The 17,941-nt window shown below is 36.9% G+C and overlaps 4 protein-coding genes and 1 long non-coding RNA gene across 7 annotated transcripts; 1 reads left to right on the forward strand and 4 right to left on the reverse strand.

Moving 5' to 3' along the window:
* Positions 1–179: 179 nt before the first annotated feature.
* Positions 180–1,108, reverse strand: LOC117622788. Its single transcript, XM_034353560.1, has one exon. It carries the CDS (start codon positions 1,051–1,053, stop codon positions 580–582), a length of 474 nt encoding a protein of 157 aa, XP_034209451.1. The 5' UTR covers positions 1,054–1,108; the 3' UTR covers positions 180–579.
* A 2,246-nt stretch (positions 1,109–3,354) lies between these two features.
* On the reverse strand, positions 3,355–5,685 carry LOC117622299. Its single transcript, XM_034352933.1, has 2 exons — positions 5,369–5,685; positions 3,355–3,757 (listed from the first exon to the last, which is right to left on the reverse strand). Exons 1-2 carry the CDS (start codon positions 5,631–5,633, stop codon positions 3,603–3,605), a joined length of 420 nt encoding a protein of 139 aa, XP_034208824.1. The 5' UTR covers positions 5,634–5,685; the 3' UTR covers positions 3,355–3,602.
* A 102-nt stretch (positions 5,686–5,787) lies between these two features.
* Positions 5,788–9,033, forward strand: LOC117623395 (ELL-associated factor 2). 2 transcript variants are annotated; one of them, XM_034354356.1, is made up of 4 exons: positions 5,788–6,065; positions 6,385–6,752; positions 7,486–7,528; positions 8,192–9,033. In XM_034354356.1, exons 1-4 carry the CDS (start codon positions 5,933–5,935, stop codon positions 8,617–8,619), a joined length of 972 nt encoding a protein of 323 aa, XP_034210247.1. In that variant the 5' UTR covers positions 5,788–5,932; the 3' UTR covers positions 8,620–9,033. The 2 variants fall into 2 exon arrangements, with proteins under 2 accessions (XP_034210247.1, XP_034210246.1); XM_034354355.1 differs by having other exon boundaries at positions 5,789–6,065; positions 8,126–9,033.
* Positions 9,034–9,756: 723 nt separating this feature from the next.
* Positions 9,757–11,193, reverse strand: LOC117622547. Of its 2 annotated transcripts, XR_004585004.1 has the most exons (4): positions 10,881–11,193; positions 10,645–10,715; positions 10,321–10,537; positions 9,757–10,212 (listed from the first exon to the last, which is right to left on the reverse strand). It is a non-coding gene; the product is annotated as an uncharacterized LOC117622547 (long non-coding RNA). The 2 variants fall into 2 exon arrangements; XR_004585003.1 differs by lacking the exon at positions 10,881–11,193 and having other exon boundaries at positions 10,645–10,862.
* A 3,185-nt stretch (positions 11,194–14,378) lies between these two features.
* Positions 14,379–17,175, reverse strand: LOC117620616 (10 kDa chaperonin, mitochondrial-like). Its single transcript, XM_034350738.1, has 3 exons — positions 16,967–17,175; positions 16,236–16,375; positions 14,379–14,702 (listed from the first exon to the last, which is right to left on the reverse strand). Exons 1-3 carry the CDS (start codon positions 17,069–17,071, stop codon positions 14,654–14,656), a joined length of 294 nt encoding a protein of 97 aa, XP_034206629.1. The 5' UTR covers positions 17,072–17,175; the 3' UTR covers positions 14,379–14,653.
* Positions 17,176–17,941: the final 766 nt, after the last annotated feature.

A 17,941-nucleotide genomic window follows, 5' to 3' on the forward strand; every position in this document is an offset into this window, starting at 1 on the left:
TTCTACTCATTTTTACATTTTGCTCTTTTTCAAGCTGCTTATGCAATCTGCAATGTAAAAAATCTACAAAACCCATGTTTTAATTTCTGAATGTTCTTTTGTCTTTTGTATGTTCTTATTTTCTCAATTTTATTTTAAAGATAAAAATAGATTCAAAGTCCAACTGTAATTATAAATAAATAAATAAAAAACTTTTAACTATTTTTAAAAAATGATACGTGGCATATTTTGAGTGGAAGTATCACCACATCACGTCTACATTAACATCAAAAACAGATATTCCTATATTGGAATCATGCACCCAACAATAAGTCTATCAGATCTGCAACAACAAAACTTGCAGGGATTCGATATTATACCTACGAGATGCATGGATTCGATATTATACCTACTCCCAACTTGAAGATTGACTTGCTCGCTGAAATCCGCCGGTCTCCACGTATTATTTCCAAGGTTAATGCAACTCTAAAATTGAAGCAGATGAAAACAGATGTGGATGAGTATCTCAAGACAAGGCAACGAGGTTCATATTGTACATTTACAAAATTTACATAAAGCTAACCCCTAAAACTAACCACATCAACCAAGTTGATGAACGGCGGATAGAGCCCCATTAGCCACCTCCATGAAACGCAGCAAGATCATGACCGTCGACGCTGGGACGCTCACGGTGACGAGAAGCAGCATGGAGATAGCTGAACTAGGCCTGGTGTTCATGAGATATGATTGAAGACAACCGACCAAATTGCAAATATACTCATCATAACTTGCGTAGCATTGCTTCTCCCAATGCATCCAATGTTGAGGAGGCTCGTAGTTCCTCTCCACCATTTTCATCTCATGAATACGTTTTCTCAGAACAATCAAGCTCTCTTCGACGGTAGATCGCCCTCCGTAATGGTCCCTTGTAGCGGCTACAACAGCCATGCCAGCAGTTCTAGCAGTTGATCGCTTTGATCTTCTGTGCCCAGATCCAAGTTTTGGACATTGAGATTGACCAGAGAAAAATGGCGGAGGAGGAAGTGGCGATGAACAAAGACAATTTGCTTCCATGGGAAGAAAGATGTTTGAAGTGAAGAGTGTTTTTGGATCGATGTAGAGAACTGACTATTGGTTCTGTATTTATAGATGTACACATCAAGATCCAAGGATGGGCAAAACAAAACTTAAAAGCCTCAACCAAAGGCTAGTGGGTGATTGACACGTGTTGCTTCTCCGCGTTTTTTAGTTAGATCTGAAATCATGGTATCACGTGTCGTTGCATGGTTAGCTGCTTGTGACTTGGTGAAGCGAAGCCGGCCAGCATTTGACATTCATATTCAGGGTCGGCGCTTTTTATTAGTGTTTTAATCAAGCATAGAGGGTTATGAATTGTTTATGGCACCGAGTTTCATAATTTTAAGTTTGTCAATGTATGTAGGTACTTTCCAATGTATGCAACATTAAAGAAAGTAACTATATATATATCGGTAACAACTTCATATATTAACTTGTGTATAGAGCAGAGCGTATAGTACATAAGTTGGTATCTAAAATTGGTCTCCCTAACATTTTCTTATATATATATATAGGGTCAGGATTGGGAGACACACATAAATCACACATTTTGACACATATTTTTAGCCTTTAGATCTAAGAGCATCCAATGGTTAGAAATGCATATGAGATCATTTTATTTCAAAATAAAATTTACTTGTGAAAACATTTACACAGGTTCATCTTTCCTCTACACCACCCGCTTTTCTCTCTCCTTTCCCTCTTAGCCGTCTTCTTCTTTATCTCTCTCTCTCTCTCTCTCTCTCTCTCTCTCTCTCTCACCTTTCCTCCTCATACCTTCTTGTCTTCTTCGAAATTTCAGAAAAAATATCAGAGTTTAAAAATATTCTTCTGAAATTTTCAAATGGGTTCCATAAGTATGAACAAACTTGATTTACCACAAAAGAGAAGGAGAAAAATAGAAACTTTAAAAGACTTAAATTTTAAGGGAGGAAAAGAGAACCTTTGAAAGCCTTAAATTTTGACTAACAGCAGAGCATGAAGCTTCTGTTTCTCTGTTATCACATGGGAAAAAAAAAAAAGCAGAAAAAAGACTTGAAGTATTGAACCAAAACAGAAGACGTCCATAAGTACCTATCTCTTTCAATCTCTCTTACTTGCATTGCAAGTTCGGTCTCATTGTGATGTACAAATACTGAAGCCTTTGTTGCAATATCACAAAATTGAACCAAAAAGAACTCTTCTCACTGTAAGCTATGTGCTGTCCCCATCAAAATTAGTTTTGTTTGAAGGTAGCCTGTGATGAACCCATCGTGTGGTATGTCGTCGATGTTTGTTATGACTGGTGTACCAACCACAAGATGAGAGAGAATTTGGCGATTGAGGAAATTGTTTGGGAGTGGGGGAAGAGAGACATACTAATACACAGTACTGATGTTCTTTTTCCGTTCAATCCAGCCGTGAAAGATGCGGGCAGGTCAGAATTGAAAGCAATATAGAGAACAAAAGGTGGGGAAGATGAAAGGGCTTGAACCGTTTTCTGGGTTAGAGCATCGTAATTAAAAGACAATGAAAAGAGAATTATTGGAAGTGTATTGCGTTTGCGGGTGGGGTTAAGACTAGCATCTACTTCATCATTGCCAGAAAGCCACCGGAACAATTTTTACAGAAAGAAAAAAAAAAGGAGAAGAAGAAGAGTTTTAAAAGCACACACAAAAAAAAGGAGAAGAAGAAGAGTTTTAAAAGCGCACACGCGAGAGAGAGAGAGAGACAGAGAGAGAGAGAGAGAGAGAGCATATAAGCTATAAACTACTGATATTCCCAATGCATATAATTAAAGAAATATAAACTAATTTGCCATTTTAAGTCCTTTCTTAACCATTGAAAGTGCCTAAATCTAATGGCTTAAAATGTGTGTCAAAATGTGTGGCCTGACATATCAGTTGGTACTCAAAATTAGTGTACTATATTGGTGTCGAAAATTTGGCATATTAAGTTGGTATCTGTAGCATTACGGACAATGTTATATCATTGAATCTAACATATGTGACACAGACTAGAAATTCCACGTGTCAAGTCCACACTGAAGCAGACCTATAATTCTAGGAGAGGTGCCCAACATCGGTCGGGTGCGTGCGTGACTGAACGCCATTGACTTGTGTGGGCCCCACTACAAGCGTCGTACAAATCAACGGCTAGCATTCGTTTACCATATAGCCAGCAAGTCAACCATAGATAATACAGCAAGAAAGGATAATAATATCCGAATTAATTACAACGAAATCTGCGATGATATATCATATTACGGACAATTGTCCTTCCACTTTATGGATCTCTTCTATCATTCGAGACCTAATGTGATAATAGAACTTGAAAATCATTTCATCAATTGATTTGTACACAAATATCACAACAGTGAAGAAATAATAGTAAAAATTAGCTTATAAACAAATTTTAAAGCTCAAAATTTAATCTGATATGGTTTGCATACACAGGGAAACAAGAAAATGGAAAAAGATGAACAAAATCGTAGTAGTGTAAGTAAATGTTCACACATACAAGGTGAATCGAATCATGTACCGGTGGGGGAGGATTATAACACAGCATCAGTCATCATAGGATGAGTGAGGAGCAGCTGTGCATCCAGGGTCAAAGGGATCTTCAGATCCACAACAATGCCAGTATTGAACAACTTTTCCAGAGTCAGGAGTGTTCATGGTGCCCCCAGTGTGCACACTCTCAAACTTCCTCTTTGTTTCTCCTAAGGGAGCACAGGTGTTAAAAGCACTATACCAGAAAACCAAAACATCTGGAATGAAAGATATAACACACTGAACGTGATACTAGGAACTATGGGGAAATGAATAAGTAAATAAACATGACATTAACAACTATAACAGAGTTCAAACAAGGTATTTTAAAATGAAATTAAAGCTTCATCATATCTTTGGGCATCAGTGTAATACGATCTAAGTGACATAACCATATAAACTATACTCCTTTCATGGACCCAAAAAAATAAAATAAACTTCAGTTGCAACTGATACAAAATAGCACAAAGTAAATTTTGAGCAATATGAAGACAATACTGAAAGAAAAACACTCCTTGTCAACTCCTTCCATTTCTCAAGCAGATAAAACTGAGCTTAAGAGGAATAAGTCCCTTTCTATTCTGTCTGAGTTTAAGCAGAAAGTAAAAACAAAAAAAAAGGCATTGCTTTTGACATGCACTCTTTTATTTGTTTATAAACTTTCTATATATAGAGATACATATGGATACACAAACAAGTTGCTTTCTCATGCATTGCCTTTTAGATATGGAAGAGCCACTGATTCATGAAAAGAAAAATGCAGAAACATAGCCTTCACTTCAATTATCTAAACTCAGTCAGCCACATTGAATAATATCTTTAAATATAGACAAGACCTCGAGATTCTTTCTCCCTGCGTTCAGTTAACTTTTGCTAACCAGTTCAATTATTCCTTACTCATTAGTTTTGAAAAAGCAAGACCGCTGACGACTTAATTTCTCCGAATTGGATATATCCTTGAAACCCCAAAACCACAATCCACAAGCTAATAATATTATTTCACTGCAGGAATGATGATAACGATTATATTTAAGCAACATTGAAACTCTACATATTCCCTTCCAACTGTTTGAGAGTTATGTCTCCCATAACCTTTCCCCTATGTATTCCTTTCCACCCACAAGAAGAAGCCTTCTTGAAAAACGATCATGCTTAAGATTTTCAGTGATCCGAAATATTTACAAACGGATGCCTTTTCCCATCTTATAGCAAAATGAATCACAAATTGTTGATTATGTTTGATTACTGTGCCCAAGAGCGTTTGCTGATTAGCCTACAGCAAAAATCTTGGCCGAAATGCAAACTACAAACCAATGCAAATTCACAACTGTTTCGTCCTCCTCGAAGAATGCAGGTGAAAATTTACAACTAATGCATTTCCAAGAAATTGACAAACATGAATCGCCCAAAACCCATTAGCACTGCATAATAGCTGAAAGTTCATAAGTCCCACATGCATAAACATAAACACAGGAACTCACTCACAAGAATTTCGAATTCAACGGCAGGTAAGTTTCGAATTCAGCGAGTATGTGCACATAGAATTGAATACTCAAACTTAGGAAGCCACAATATTCAAACATGAGTATGCTTATAATATTTCTGGGCTCATAAAGCCCAGAAATTTTGGTTAACTTCATTCAAAGCCAAGCTAATCAGCAAGAAAACAGAGTTTAAGACCCTTTGGCTTTAAAATGTCATTCAACAAGAACATATACAATTCATGAAAACCATTAAATCTAATTTCATACAAGAAAGAAGAGAAGGCAGAAATCAGCTACCTCCGAAATGAGCTGTGTGAAAGCGACAAGCCCGGGGGTTATTGATGGAAGGGTCGAATTGGGTTTTGCAATTCTTGCAAGTCCTGAGGATTATTTCATTGCTAGGCGTCGCTGAGCATCGAAATGCAGCCAATCTCAATGTGGGTTTTGGCTTCTGATGAAGAGAAAGCAAAGGACTCGGTGAATGAGCAAAACCCAAAGCCAAAGCCATCACAACTTCACAACCCACAAAACAATTACCACCTTCTCCAGTATTAAAAATCATCCAAAAATGATTGTGAAGAACGGGTCGGGTCAGTGTCGGGTCGGGCCTTCGGGTCGATCTAGAGTCTGGGACTGGATTCCATTGTCACCATTTATCACACTGACACAGTGACAGTGACACAGTCACGGACTAGAGGTTAAAGGACTAAAATGCCCCCTCATTTCTTCTTCTGCAGGTGGTTTCGTTTCGTTTGCAATCCCTCCCTAGAACCCCAGGGTTTCCAATTTCAACTTCCTATTTGGTACCAAAATTCAGTTTCGACTCAGATAGTAAATTGTGTAGAAATTGAGCTTTAGAAAATGGCTAAAAATCGGAAGAACAACGATAACGATGAACCAAACACTGCTCCAGAGCCTGACCGATGGTACAACCTATCCCTAGGTTCCTCCTTTGTGGATCACCGTCCCTCCCCAAAATTCTGTACTTTACGTTGTAAGTCTCAGTATCCTATAAATTTTTTGTGGGTTCTGTTTGTCTGCCCAGAAAACTGAGGAAAATGAAAGCTTTCGGAGTATCATATATGAATTATGATTAGTCTGTTATGAAAGAAAATCTAAATATAAAGCTTTTCAAGTCTTTAATTGTGTAAACTTGTTTTGTTTTTACTTTGCACCATCCAAAACTTGTGAAATTAGAAACTTATACTATCACTTAGTTGTTCTTTGATTTGAACTTCTCTGCTACCAATAGAGAGTCATGATGTCAAACTTTGTACCAAGATTGTTACTTTATTTTCTTTTTCTTTTTTCAGATGAATTTAAACCAGCTTCAATTGATAAGAATCAACCTGGTTCGTTCCACAAGAGCAAGGACAACAGGGTTACAGTTGAGTTTCACAACAACCAACAAGGAAAACCCAAGGTTACTTTTGAAGGTGTCAGTGAGGATTACAAGGAGCATGATGCTGTTTTGTTCTTTGATGGTGAGAGTTTTCGGTTGGAGAGGTTGCACCGAGCAGTGAAGCGGTTGAGACATCTAAGGCTGCCTGGTGAATCTGCAGCTCCAGCAGCCTCAGTCACGAGTACATCAATTTCAGCACCGGAATCTTATTCTCCACCATCTGGTGGAAAAGGAGCAAAGCTTCAGTCTTTGAACAAGGATGTTCTTCCTCATATGCCGGTAAGTTGCATTGATTTTATTATCATTCATATCTGTTGAATGAAGAAAGAAGGCTGAAGTGTGATCTGTCTCAAAACAGGGATAATTGTATGTGTAATTGCATACGCATTGCATATCCAGGGATATTGATTGACTTTGCAGTAGAGTATTTGATCTTGTGATACAATCTATGAAACCTGAGTAGAGTTAAGGTCAGGGCTTGCAATATCTGGGATTTAAACCAATTTTTGCGTCATATAATTTATGTTTGACCACCACAACCAGAATACTGAATATCAGAGATCTGCCTATGCTGGCACATGTGGTTTGTGTGCGCGGTCTTTGTTGCTTGCACTAATCAGTCACAATCACCTCCTTATGAATGGGAGCGGTAGCAATATGAAACTCATACCCCTCACTATTATTATTTTGCACATCATGGAATCAAATGAAATCTTGCGTCTTTGTTATACTTTGTATTTTCTTTTTGCTGTCTATGGGGCTGAATTCATCTTCTTGGTGTGCTAACTGCTATTATCATATCTAGAGAAAGTTGCCCATATCCTTCTGTTCTGCTTCACTTATAACCTGAAGTATTGAATGCTGCAAAAAATTTTCCCTTTTGTTAAATAGAATTGTGAAAGAATTGGATTTGTTAAATAGCATGAACATCTCTTTCTGATTGCACATTCCTTACAGGAATTCTTACAATTATATGATGATTCAAACTTCTTGCTTACATGTAATTGTACAGGTGGAGGTGAAAGGAATTGATATCAACAACTCAGAGAGCATAGGTACATGTGTTCTTAAACCCCTGTTTGTTCTATGGGAATTTTGTTATTCTGCATTATATGATGCAATCTTCTAATGTTTGACCTTCATGACTGGATTTCTTCAAATTCAAATAATAATGTCATAATGATACTTATTTTTCACAAAATAAGATGATACATGTAAGTCACAGATGCATGATGACCGTCAACTTTCTTTCGCTATCCTGCGCCAGGTGGAGCCTTTTAATGAGAAAGTTGTTCTTATTAGCTTAAAACGTTTTTCTGTGCAAAATACACTGCCTTCAGAGAACATGTGATTATATAAATCATCCTTCTTTTTTTATACTTTTTATTTTCAATTTGAAGTTGAACAGAAAAGTTGAATTTGTAAAATTAAATGTTGATAAAAATAAAATAAAATTGCAGTTGCGTATACTGCAATAAAATCAATGGTAGTTTGATTTTTTTTCTTTGGTATTTTGGTGTTCTGAATTGACTTTTGATGATTAAACAGATGGACTTACATTAAATGCCTTAATTATTGCAGTTTTTTAATCTAGCTTTAAAAAAAAAAAAAAAAAAAAAACATGTTGATACTTTTTATAATCTTCTTTCTAGCCCCAGGCCCAACATCTGAAGCTGACAAGGATTTTGATTGTCCACCTTCCTTACCAAATCCACCAGCTGCATCTCCTGATGCACAACCTAGAAGTGATGAGATGGATGAAGAAGTAGATGTTGTCATTGATGATGATGATGATGATGATGATGTTGGGAATGAAACAACTGGGAAAGGAAAGTCTCCTGTAAATGAATTTCACACTGGCATTGACATTAACATACCTCATCCAGGTGATCTGGATGATGAGATTGCTGATGTAGATGTAGATGATGTGGTGGATAATGTCCCAAATGCTGCAGAAGCCCTTAGAGCTCAAGTGAATGCTGAGGTGGGACGGAAGCAGACTTCAAGCTCTAGTGATAGTAGTGGGAGTGAGAGTAGTGGGAGTGAAAGCGGCAGTGGAAGTGGCAGTGGAAGTGAAAGCGAGAGCGCGAGTAGCAGCAGTGATACTGAAAGCAGTGAAGGTGGTGACTCAGTAAATTCTATCTAGTTATAAAGACCTTACGTAGCAAAGTAGTAAGTACATAACATAGCTAGCATTAATGTGATTCTCCATGGAAAAATGCTCCTCGGAAGTAGTAGGTACAAAATTATGCAAACATGTCTCACTCTTGCTACTAGGCTGAAAATTTGATTGAAAGCTTGGTAATTGTGTACATCTAGACCACCATTTGGTACAGCAGAGATCCCATGTGAGGGTCTCTTCTCCAATTTGGTTGACATTCTTGAGTAGATCTAACAATTTGATAGGAGATTGACCAAGTAAACTGTATTGTAAATTATGTAGATTGCACTACTTTTTATGATGTATCTAATATCAAGGGACATGGTCTCGGAGGACAAAAACTGATGGATTGTAATGTTTATTAGCATATATTTTATTCACTATTTTACTGCCTTTGAATTTTAGTAAATTTAGGTTTTAACCACAAAAAAACTTTTACTTTTGAAAAAAGCCAAAACTTTTTCAAAAAAGACAGAAAAACCTCCTAACTTTCAAATCAAAGACATACAAATGTAAATGATGCCTTAGGAAATTCAAAAATAAATAAGGGCAATTTTGTCTATTTTGGCTTCTTTTAAAAAATTTATCCCTCCCTTGGGTTTTTCCAAAGTCTCCCTTGAATTTTCGATGCGTCTAATCACATTTGAAACAAAGTGTTGAAATAAAAAAATTCATTGACAGCAAATTAAATGTTGGCCCAAGTTTAAAGACGTTGGGCTCATAGCTAAAATGGTTTTGTGGACTTGTTGCTAAATTGGTTTAGGCCCAAATAAATTAATATTAATATTTTTACAAAGAAAATATTAACGTACTGAAAGCAGTATTAGAACATGTACGTTGAGGGGGTGACTGTAATGGGAAGTTACTCCCACCCACACAGTACGTGAGGCCATAACTGGCTCTACTCTATCAGTTCCTCTAAGTCTATAAAAAGGGACTAAAGGAGGCAAAGAACACAGAAGAGAAAAAGCACCAAACTGCTGCAGAAATACACAAAGAAAAAAACACCCAACTGCTGCAGAAATACACATAAGAAAAAAAGAAACACCGAACTGCTGCAGAAATCCAAAGAATAGAAGCAAACAAAAGAGATACGAAGCTCTGTCACAATACCACTAAGAAGGTATAAAGAAATTCATTTAAGTATCCTTTATGAATAACTGACTTGCAGGTAAAAAAATATGTATGTGAGGCCATTGTACAGAAGCCTGAACTTCCTCCATGTTTGATATCAAGAAATTTATCATATCAACAGAGACCTCAGCAGGGAAAAAATGTGAACAAATCCTCCCAAATTGGCAATAATTATGCTACTTACACAAAGAGAGCTCTCACAAGGACCTCTCTATTGTGAATTACAGATGGGCTTCTACAAGAATCCCACTGTACAAGTGCTGTGAACACCTTGTGAGTGTCCATAGGCACATTGTGGTACTCAGAGAAGACCTTGTGAGTGTTCTTGAGTACCAAAAACAGAAAACATCAACAGTTCAGATGCTTTGTTACATGCTCAACCCACCTTCAGCAGAGCAAAATTCCAAATCTGCAGATTGGAGAAAGAACAGGTAGCAAAACGTGCTGCAAATGGAGAAAATCAATAACTCTGTTTTAGTCTCACCCATTAGCATAAACAGAAGAAAATATATTAAAGGAGATGCAGAAATTACTGAGTGCCAGAAAGCTTACAAAAGCTGATGATTCACACCCACTTTCTGTGCTTCAAAATTAACCAACAAAGAAAAATCCCAAGTCAGACAGCTCACGAAAATTACTAAGCCAGCACTCCTCTGCAGCAAATTGCAAAAGGTTCTCACTTTGTTGTTGGCAAAACATGAAGCAACTAAGACAAAGCAAAACCAGCACCTCAATGGGCAGTATGATGGCCCTCTCAAATGATGTGAGTCTGCAAAGGGAAATATGCAAAGCCTTAGAAATTCCAATCAAATTGGAAAGAAAAGAAGGCACAAAGCATCAGCAAGCAAAAAAACAGCAAAAGAAAAAATGGCTCACCAAGAAGCCTCCTGTGTTGGGGCTGTTGAAGAACCCAGAAGCAACATAAGCCAAGAACAAAGAAAGCCTTCCTGTCAAGTCAATACAAAACCAAAGATGAGTATTTTTATTATTATCCGAAGGACTCTAAACACATAATGGGTAAAGACAAAACCCATTTTGGTGGAAGTCTGCCACAAGTACATAGGAAACAACAAAAAGCCAAAAAAAGGTCAAGCATGGATTCATGGTTGAACTTTGAGATTAAAAAATGGGAGAAGCTTCAGCTATGAAGTTGGTACTGCCAAACTCAACAAAATACACAAATAGCTCTTCGGCTTGTGCATGTTGTGTTAGGCAAAGAAACCCAATTCGTGTTGCACATAAGGAAAAGAAAGAAGAAATGGCTTACAGGACCTACTCTAAAATAAAAGAGGGTTGAGGTTATGTTATTGTGTCAGAACAAAAAAACACAGAGTTGGGAAGGCCAAGGAGAGACCAGCAAAAGCAAGGAAGATGAAAAGAAACAAAAAGAAAATTGCCTTCTTGTCAGACCAAAAATGCACAAGTGGGTAGCACAAGTCACCAGGACAATAGCCACACAAAAAGCCACCTCCTCCAAAGTTGAGGCTTCAAAGCCCTCTCTCACGCCAGAGCAATTGAAAGCCAAGCAACAAGAGTTTAGGGAAGAAGGAAAAAGACAAAAAAGAAGAAAAGTAGGAAATAAAGAATAATAAGCTCTGTACTTCTTTTTGGTTCAAAAGCTCTATATTTCTTTTGACAAACAGACGATGCCTTTCAAGTTCCCAGACTTTAAACTAATAATTTAATAGGCTATAAGGTCTAACTCTGACAGAAAGGAGCAAAGGAAAGGACCAACCTTGTTTTGATATCCTTTGGTTTTGGCGTTTCAAACTCAAAGGTGATTATGGCTAGCTAGCTGAAGAGATATAGAAATTGGTCCAAGTTTAATTCAAACTACTCCGGATAAAGATGGGAGTGACTCAGTTTGGATTAATCCACTACTCCAAATAGACATCTTTCAAATCCAAAGCCACATGGGCCAACTCAAGACCTCAAATTGATGGGTTGACAAAACAAATTACCCATTAACTCTCAAAAGCCCAAAATATTTCTCATATTAATCCAAAAACATATGTGAGTAAATTAATGGGCTCTTTAAAATGCCTTTTAATTTTCTTTGGGATGTCAAAACCATTCCATTCTCTGGGTGCAAATTTCAATGTCAAATTCAATCTCTCAAATTACAAATTCTTTCAAAGGGTCATTTATTCTTTGAAAGTCCAACCAAATATTCAACTAATTCCGCCAAGGATACGTAGGCAATGGAAATTCAATCCAGATAACTGCAATCCCTGGGGCCCCAATTTTCCAACCACATTCATCCAAATTCCATAAAATATTTCTCATACCACAAATTCTTTCAAGGGGTCATTCATTCCTTGAAAGTCCAATCAAATTATGTGGAACTACAAAAGGCTTGATCCCTGGATGCAGCCGTAACATCAAGTAAATTCCATTATTTATTTCATTCTTCATATTGGAATCAAAGGGTTTTCTCTTTCCAAAGAGATTATAATTAAGAGATATTTTTATCTTGAATGGGTCGTACTCAATTAAACAATAACAACTCTTATTTGTAAATAGGAGTGAGATTATGTTCATTGAATTTTTAATTACTTTATTACATTTTTTATCTAACACAAAGTATTTGGATGGGGCTGCAATTTATTCATCCGACCTTTTTTTAACATGAATATGTTGACTGGGTATGCCTGTGCCATACCAACTGCATCTCTTTAGACGAAAAGTAAAAAGACATGTTTGATGGATCACAGAATTCATTGAGAGCTCAAGACTTGAGTAATTTAAATTATGTTAGTAAATTAAATCTCGTAGGCTGCTAAGATGGTGGAAATACATTGCAGTGTTCTTTACTATCTTTGCATCGGTATAGGGAAGTCCTCCTAAGAGTAACTCCACTCATTTGCCCTTTGCCATGGCAAGGGGGGGCTAGGGAAGCCACTATTCACGTGAATAGTTGCTGCCCTTGCAAAAGGTTGTGGTGTTTCCACCAATTACCATGGCAACAACTATTCACATGAGATATGAGGACAGAAATTTGTATAGAGTTTTAGTGTGGGAAGTGAAAACTACAACTAAGTATTTATTTTTTAAAAAAATCTGAAATGTTTTGTATTTTTTGTAGAATTTTTTAAAATTTTTTTGTTGCTGACGTCAACAAACTCGGGCTGGAATAGGGATGGCAAAAATCCCCGCGGGGGAGGGTCCCCGTCGGGTCCCCGACCCTAATGGGGGGAGATTTCGGGGCCAAATGGTTATCGGGTATGGGGATCCCCGAACTTAAAAAATCCCCGACGGATATGGGGAGGGGATGGTATTGGCGTCCCCATCCCCGAATCCGACCCGAAAATATATATGTTTATATTTAAATAAATAAATATATAATTATAATATTTATGTTTAACCCTAAGCTAACCTCTCTCTCCTAATTCTTCCTAATCTTTTCTAGAATTTCATATTGATGTGATTTTGAATAGTTGAGTTGAACTTTATAGTTAATTTGGATGTGTACAATGATAATTTAATATGAAAGTTAATGTTAAAATATATGATAAATATTTTTTGTGCAAAAAAAATCGGGGATTCGGGGCGGGTATGGGGGATAGTCCCCCGCCGGAAACGGGGACGGGGATTCCCCGAAACCTATTAAACGGGGATTGGTTCGGGGATGGGGGCGGGGATGGAGAGCGGGGACGGGGATGGTATTGTCATACCCGGCCCCTACCCGGCCCGTTGCCATCCCTAGGCTGGAACAAAGGTAGATCTTGCCTGAGGGCTAGCTTGGTTTCGTGGGCCCCATCTCCTGCCAGGGCTAGCCCTTGCTGCTGGAAACAGGTTTTGGGCCTAAACCCCCCCAGCCCTTCTTACTGGAATTGCTGCTCTAAGATGGGGGGACACAATATATGGGAATGTTTTCTCTAGGTACCACAAGAGCAGTTTAGTAGCTCATGAAGCTCTTTTTGTCAAGGGATGGCAATTTTCTTTGCGGATAAGGGTCTTCGTGGGGATTCGACCTTAATGAGTTGGGTATGAATGACGAAAAAAGGGTATGAGGATGGGTACGGAGAATTTTTTGGGTATAGTGTTAGGGAAGGGGCGGGGATGGTATTTTAATCCCCAACCCGAACCCTTCCCTTTTAGAGTATATATATTTTTTGTTTATATAAATATGCTATTAAAGTGATTGTACTGACTAAGTTTTATATTATTATATTATATACTTATATAATTTATTTATACAAATCTTAAGCCACACTACTTATTTATCTAGTTAACTTTCAGTACATATATAAACATTCTTATATTGTCTAATAAGTATATATCATATATATTTTCATTATTTTGCATAAGTATATTTTTATTTCAACATAGTTATATATTGATTTTTTTCTTCCGTAACAGGGCTGGTAAGGGAACCCATTCCCCAACGAAGGTGGGGATGGGGAATCCCCAATATGAATATTGCGGATATGAAGGCGGGGATGGGAAAAAAAGCTTAATGGGGATAGGGATGAGAATGGTATACCCACCCCCGATTCGACCCATTGCCATCCCTATTTGTCACAGCTAGAGATATCGCTACTATTTAGTTCATGTCTGGGAGGAAAGCCACTGCTCTGCAATAAAATAAAATTAAAAAAATGATGCTACTAACAAAAGCAACTAAGAACCGTTTATAAGCATAAGTTAAACTTCTTCAATGTGTTCAAAAGAGTTTATGTAATACTCCAACACAAACCAAAGACGTTTTAGTTGCATTAAAATTATTTGCCTGATAACAGAACAGTTTTACATGTTTCTTTCATCTAATCTAATTTATAAGCAGCACCGACAGTAGGGCATCAACAAAGGGCCGACTCAAATACATGCTATGGAACTCAAATCCTCCAGGATAACTCATGGACAAATTTAACTCCATTGATAATCAGTCGTGCAGTGTTCCCAATATGTCCTCATCTCGATATAGATGGTACCTACAATGGCACAAATAGTTTCATGAGCATCAATTGGAAAAATATCAGGCATCACTTTGAAAGCATTCCAAAGCCTATGCACAATAACTTTGAGAAAAGGCACACCAAATATTACTTGAGGTAAGACATCCTAATAATACCATGTGGGGGCTGGTGCCTTATTCTAACTCACACCCGAGATCTTGAGATGATTATAAAGAGATGTCATGTTTTATCTGCAGTTTCCACTTGTTCTTTTGGGTACAATGTGCATTTTCCATTTAAGTAAAATTCAACACCTTTAAAACATTATGGCTAATTAGTCAAGCCCAAAACAAGATCAAGCTTGATTTTGTGTATATTAATCAAATCGAGTCAAACGTAAGCTCTAAGTTGCCTGAAACATCCCAAACAATGCCTGAGTGCCATAGCTCAAACACAGCTAAAATTACTTAAAATTTCTCAACTCAAGCTGACATCCTTCTGTGAGCTCATACGAGAACTATGAAGCCAAAACACAAGCTAAGAAAGATGCCTACTTGAGCGAGAGGGAGAATGGGGGCCATTTCCCATGAAACAAGAAAGATGCCTACTTGAGTGAATTCATTGAATTGTAATCCTAATCAATGACCCAACTAACATGCTTGAGGAGCCTAAGGCTATTTGTTGTTTATAGATAGATACATGCATATTGATATATGCATGTAAGACATACATTAAAAAACTACATGGGCAATCATGGGTATAAGAACACAAAGACATGTCAATATGTAGATACATGTGACGACAAATACATAAGTATTTATCAGTACCCATACTTATGCACAATCCAACAGATTTGTATAACTGAAAACCATCGAATGAAAAGAATGCCACTCTCATTGTTTGGCTAACATTTCATATATGGAAGGGAATTCATCAGCACAAAATCAAAGATCTGGTTTCCTTTAGGGTACAAAGTTCTGCCCTTACGAATATTTTATCTACAAATGTGAAAAACAATATGTAAAATAAAAGCCCCCATGCTTCAATGAAGAGCTTGCAAATCCAAGTTTCAGCTTTCAATATATCTAGATTGAATTAAGGTTAGCAAATTAGCATTGGTTCAATATAGTGCCAATAAAACTATTTGCATCATAACAGGAATCTTTTCAACAACTTAATTATAATCCTTATAAGCTAAATTATCTACTTAACCACTACTTCAAATTACATACCCTAGGCAGTTTATGCTAATAGTCAACTGAAGCACTTAGGCTGAATTTACAGAAAAATGCTGAGGTACCTTGACTCCACCCCCATATCACAGAGACTACAGTCAAACTCATGAATGGATCATGTGTCTCTGTAGTTTTCTTATATTTTCATGCACAAATGCACTCAATGCATCATGTATACTAAACGCATCTGTAAGTAGATACGTGAATATGCATAGACACACACATCTGCTAACTTAGTAGTGCTTTACTTGAAAAATTACATCTAGATTTTAGACAAAGAAAATGTATGTCAAGATACTTAAGCAATAAGGCCCTGTGAAAAATATATACGTACTCTTTATCACCAAGCCTCACTTCAGTTCCTCCATACTCTGGTAACAGAACAGTGTCTCCTTCTTTCACAGTGGCAGGGATAAAGCTGCCCTCCTTATCACGAGTCCCAGGACCCACGGCAATGACTTTTCCAGAGTTCAGCTAAAGTGTAAAGCAGAAAATATTCAATTTTCCAAAAACAACATTTATTTCAATCCATGCATGCCAGTTACTAGTTCTCCTTGAGGAGAAAAATTATACTTCCAAAATATCATTTTTGGACTCTTCTAATTGAGACAGACTGGAATTCATTTAACAGCAAAGCCACATTCATATTGCATAAAATAAAAGGCCTAAGTTCATGTTACTTTCTACCAAATTTCTGTATAAGAGGGAAATTAATTAATTAAGGAAAACCCCAATTAAGAAATATATGTTTCGATGTGGATTTAAAACAAGACCCTTGCCTTGCTACCATAAAAGTAATTTAAAAAGGATTAAAATGTGAGAGAGAGCAAAATCAAAAGCCTATACTACCTAACATTCCACTACTTTAAAATCCAAGAAAACAAAAACCCACAGCCATAGCCCGGTATCAGTCAAACACCAGCGACCCAATTCTGTTCCAAAGAGGATCCACATCCCAGAAACCAGAGACTACTCTAATTTTCATTTTATGTCATTATCCTCGAGTATCTCAGGAAACAAACACAATAATGAGAAAGTAGGGGGTGAGTAAAATGGTAAGTATACCTTGGCGGACTTCTCAGGGAGTAAGATTCCGGTAGTGGTTTTGGATGGAGGGACAATTCTCTCAACAAGAACACGATTCAACAGTGGAACCAAACGCTTCGCCATCAGAAAACTGGCAAACAGCACACTGAGGGTAAGAGTAAGCCTAAACTGCTAAGCCCTTCAATCGAGTCTTTATATCTTGAGTAGGGTTTAGCTTTTTAAAGGGTTCGACCAAAGGTAAGTAATGGTTTTTGAAGGGTTTACCGTTTCTCGGCCCCTTGAATTTACATGAAAACCCTTTTTTTGCCATTTCCTTTCCAAAGGAAAAACTTTGAAAAATGACCCTTTTTGTCTCAATAATTAAGTAGTTCTTTTTTGGATAAATTACAAAAGATCACCAAACTAGGGGTAATTTTCAAGTTCATATACGCTTTTAGAGACATTTACAACTACATACTCAAACTAACGAAAAACCTACAATTTACCCCCTCTGTTCCTTAAACTGTTAATGGGTCTGTTAAATGCTGATATGGCCAACATGAGTCCTATTTTTTAATGACGCGGATTCCACGTGGACAAAACCTATAATAAACAATTCTATGTTTTCAAAAATGGGTTTGTAAAAAGTAAATTTATATTTGATCACAAATGGTCCTTGAGGTTTGTCAAATTATCACCTTTGGTCCTTTATGTTTTTTTTATTTATGACATTATTGGTCCTTTATTGTACACCTCACACATCAATTTGATAATGTTGTTAGATTTAGTAAAAAATTTATGTTAAATTGCTAACATGGATGCCAAGTGGATTAAACAATGTTTAAATTTTTTTATAAAAAAAACGGAAGAAAAAAAAGTTTATAATTAATATATATATATATATATGTAGGCAGTGGCAAAGCCACTCCTAGGCCTAGAGTGGCCCTAGCCCCTTCAAATTTTTATCTCTCCTCTATTATATTATATATAATATATAAAATTTGTAATAAACCA

This window comes from Prunus dulcis, chromosome 3, assembly GCF_902201215.1.
Source record: "Prunus dulcis chromosome 3, ALMONDv2, whole genome shotgun sequence".
Classification (NCBI taxonomy): Eukaryota; Viridiplantae; Streptophyta; class Magnoliopsida; order Rosales; family Rosaceae; genus Prunus; species Prunus dulcis.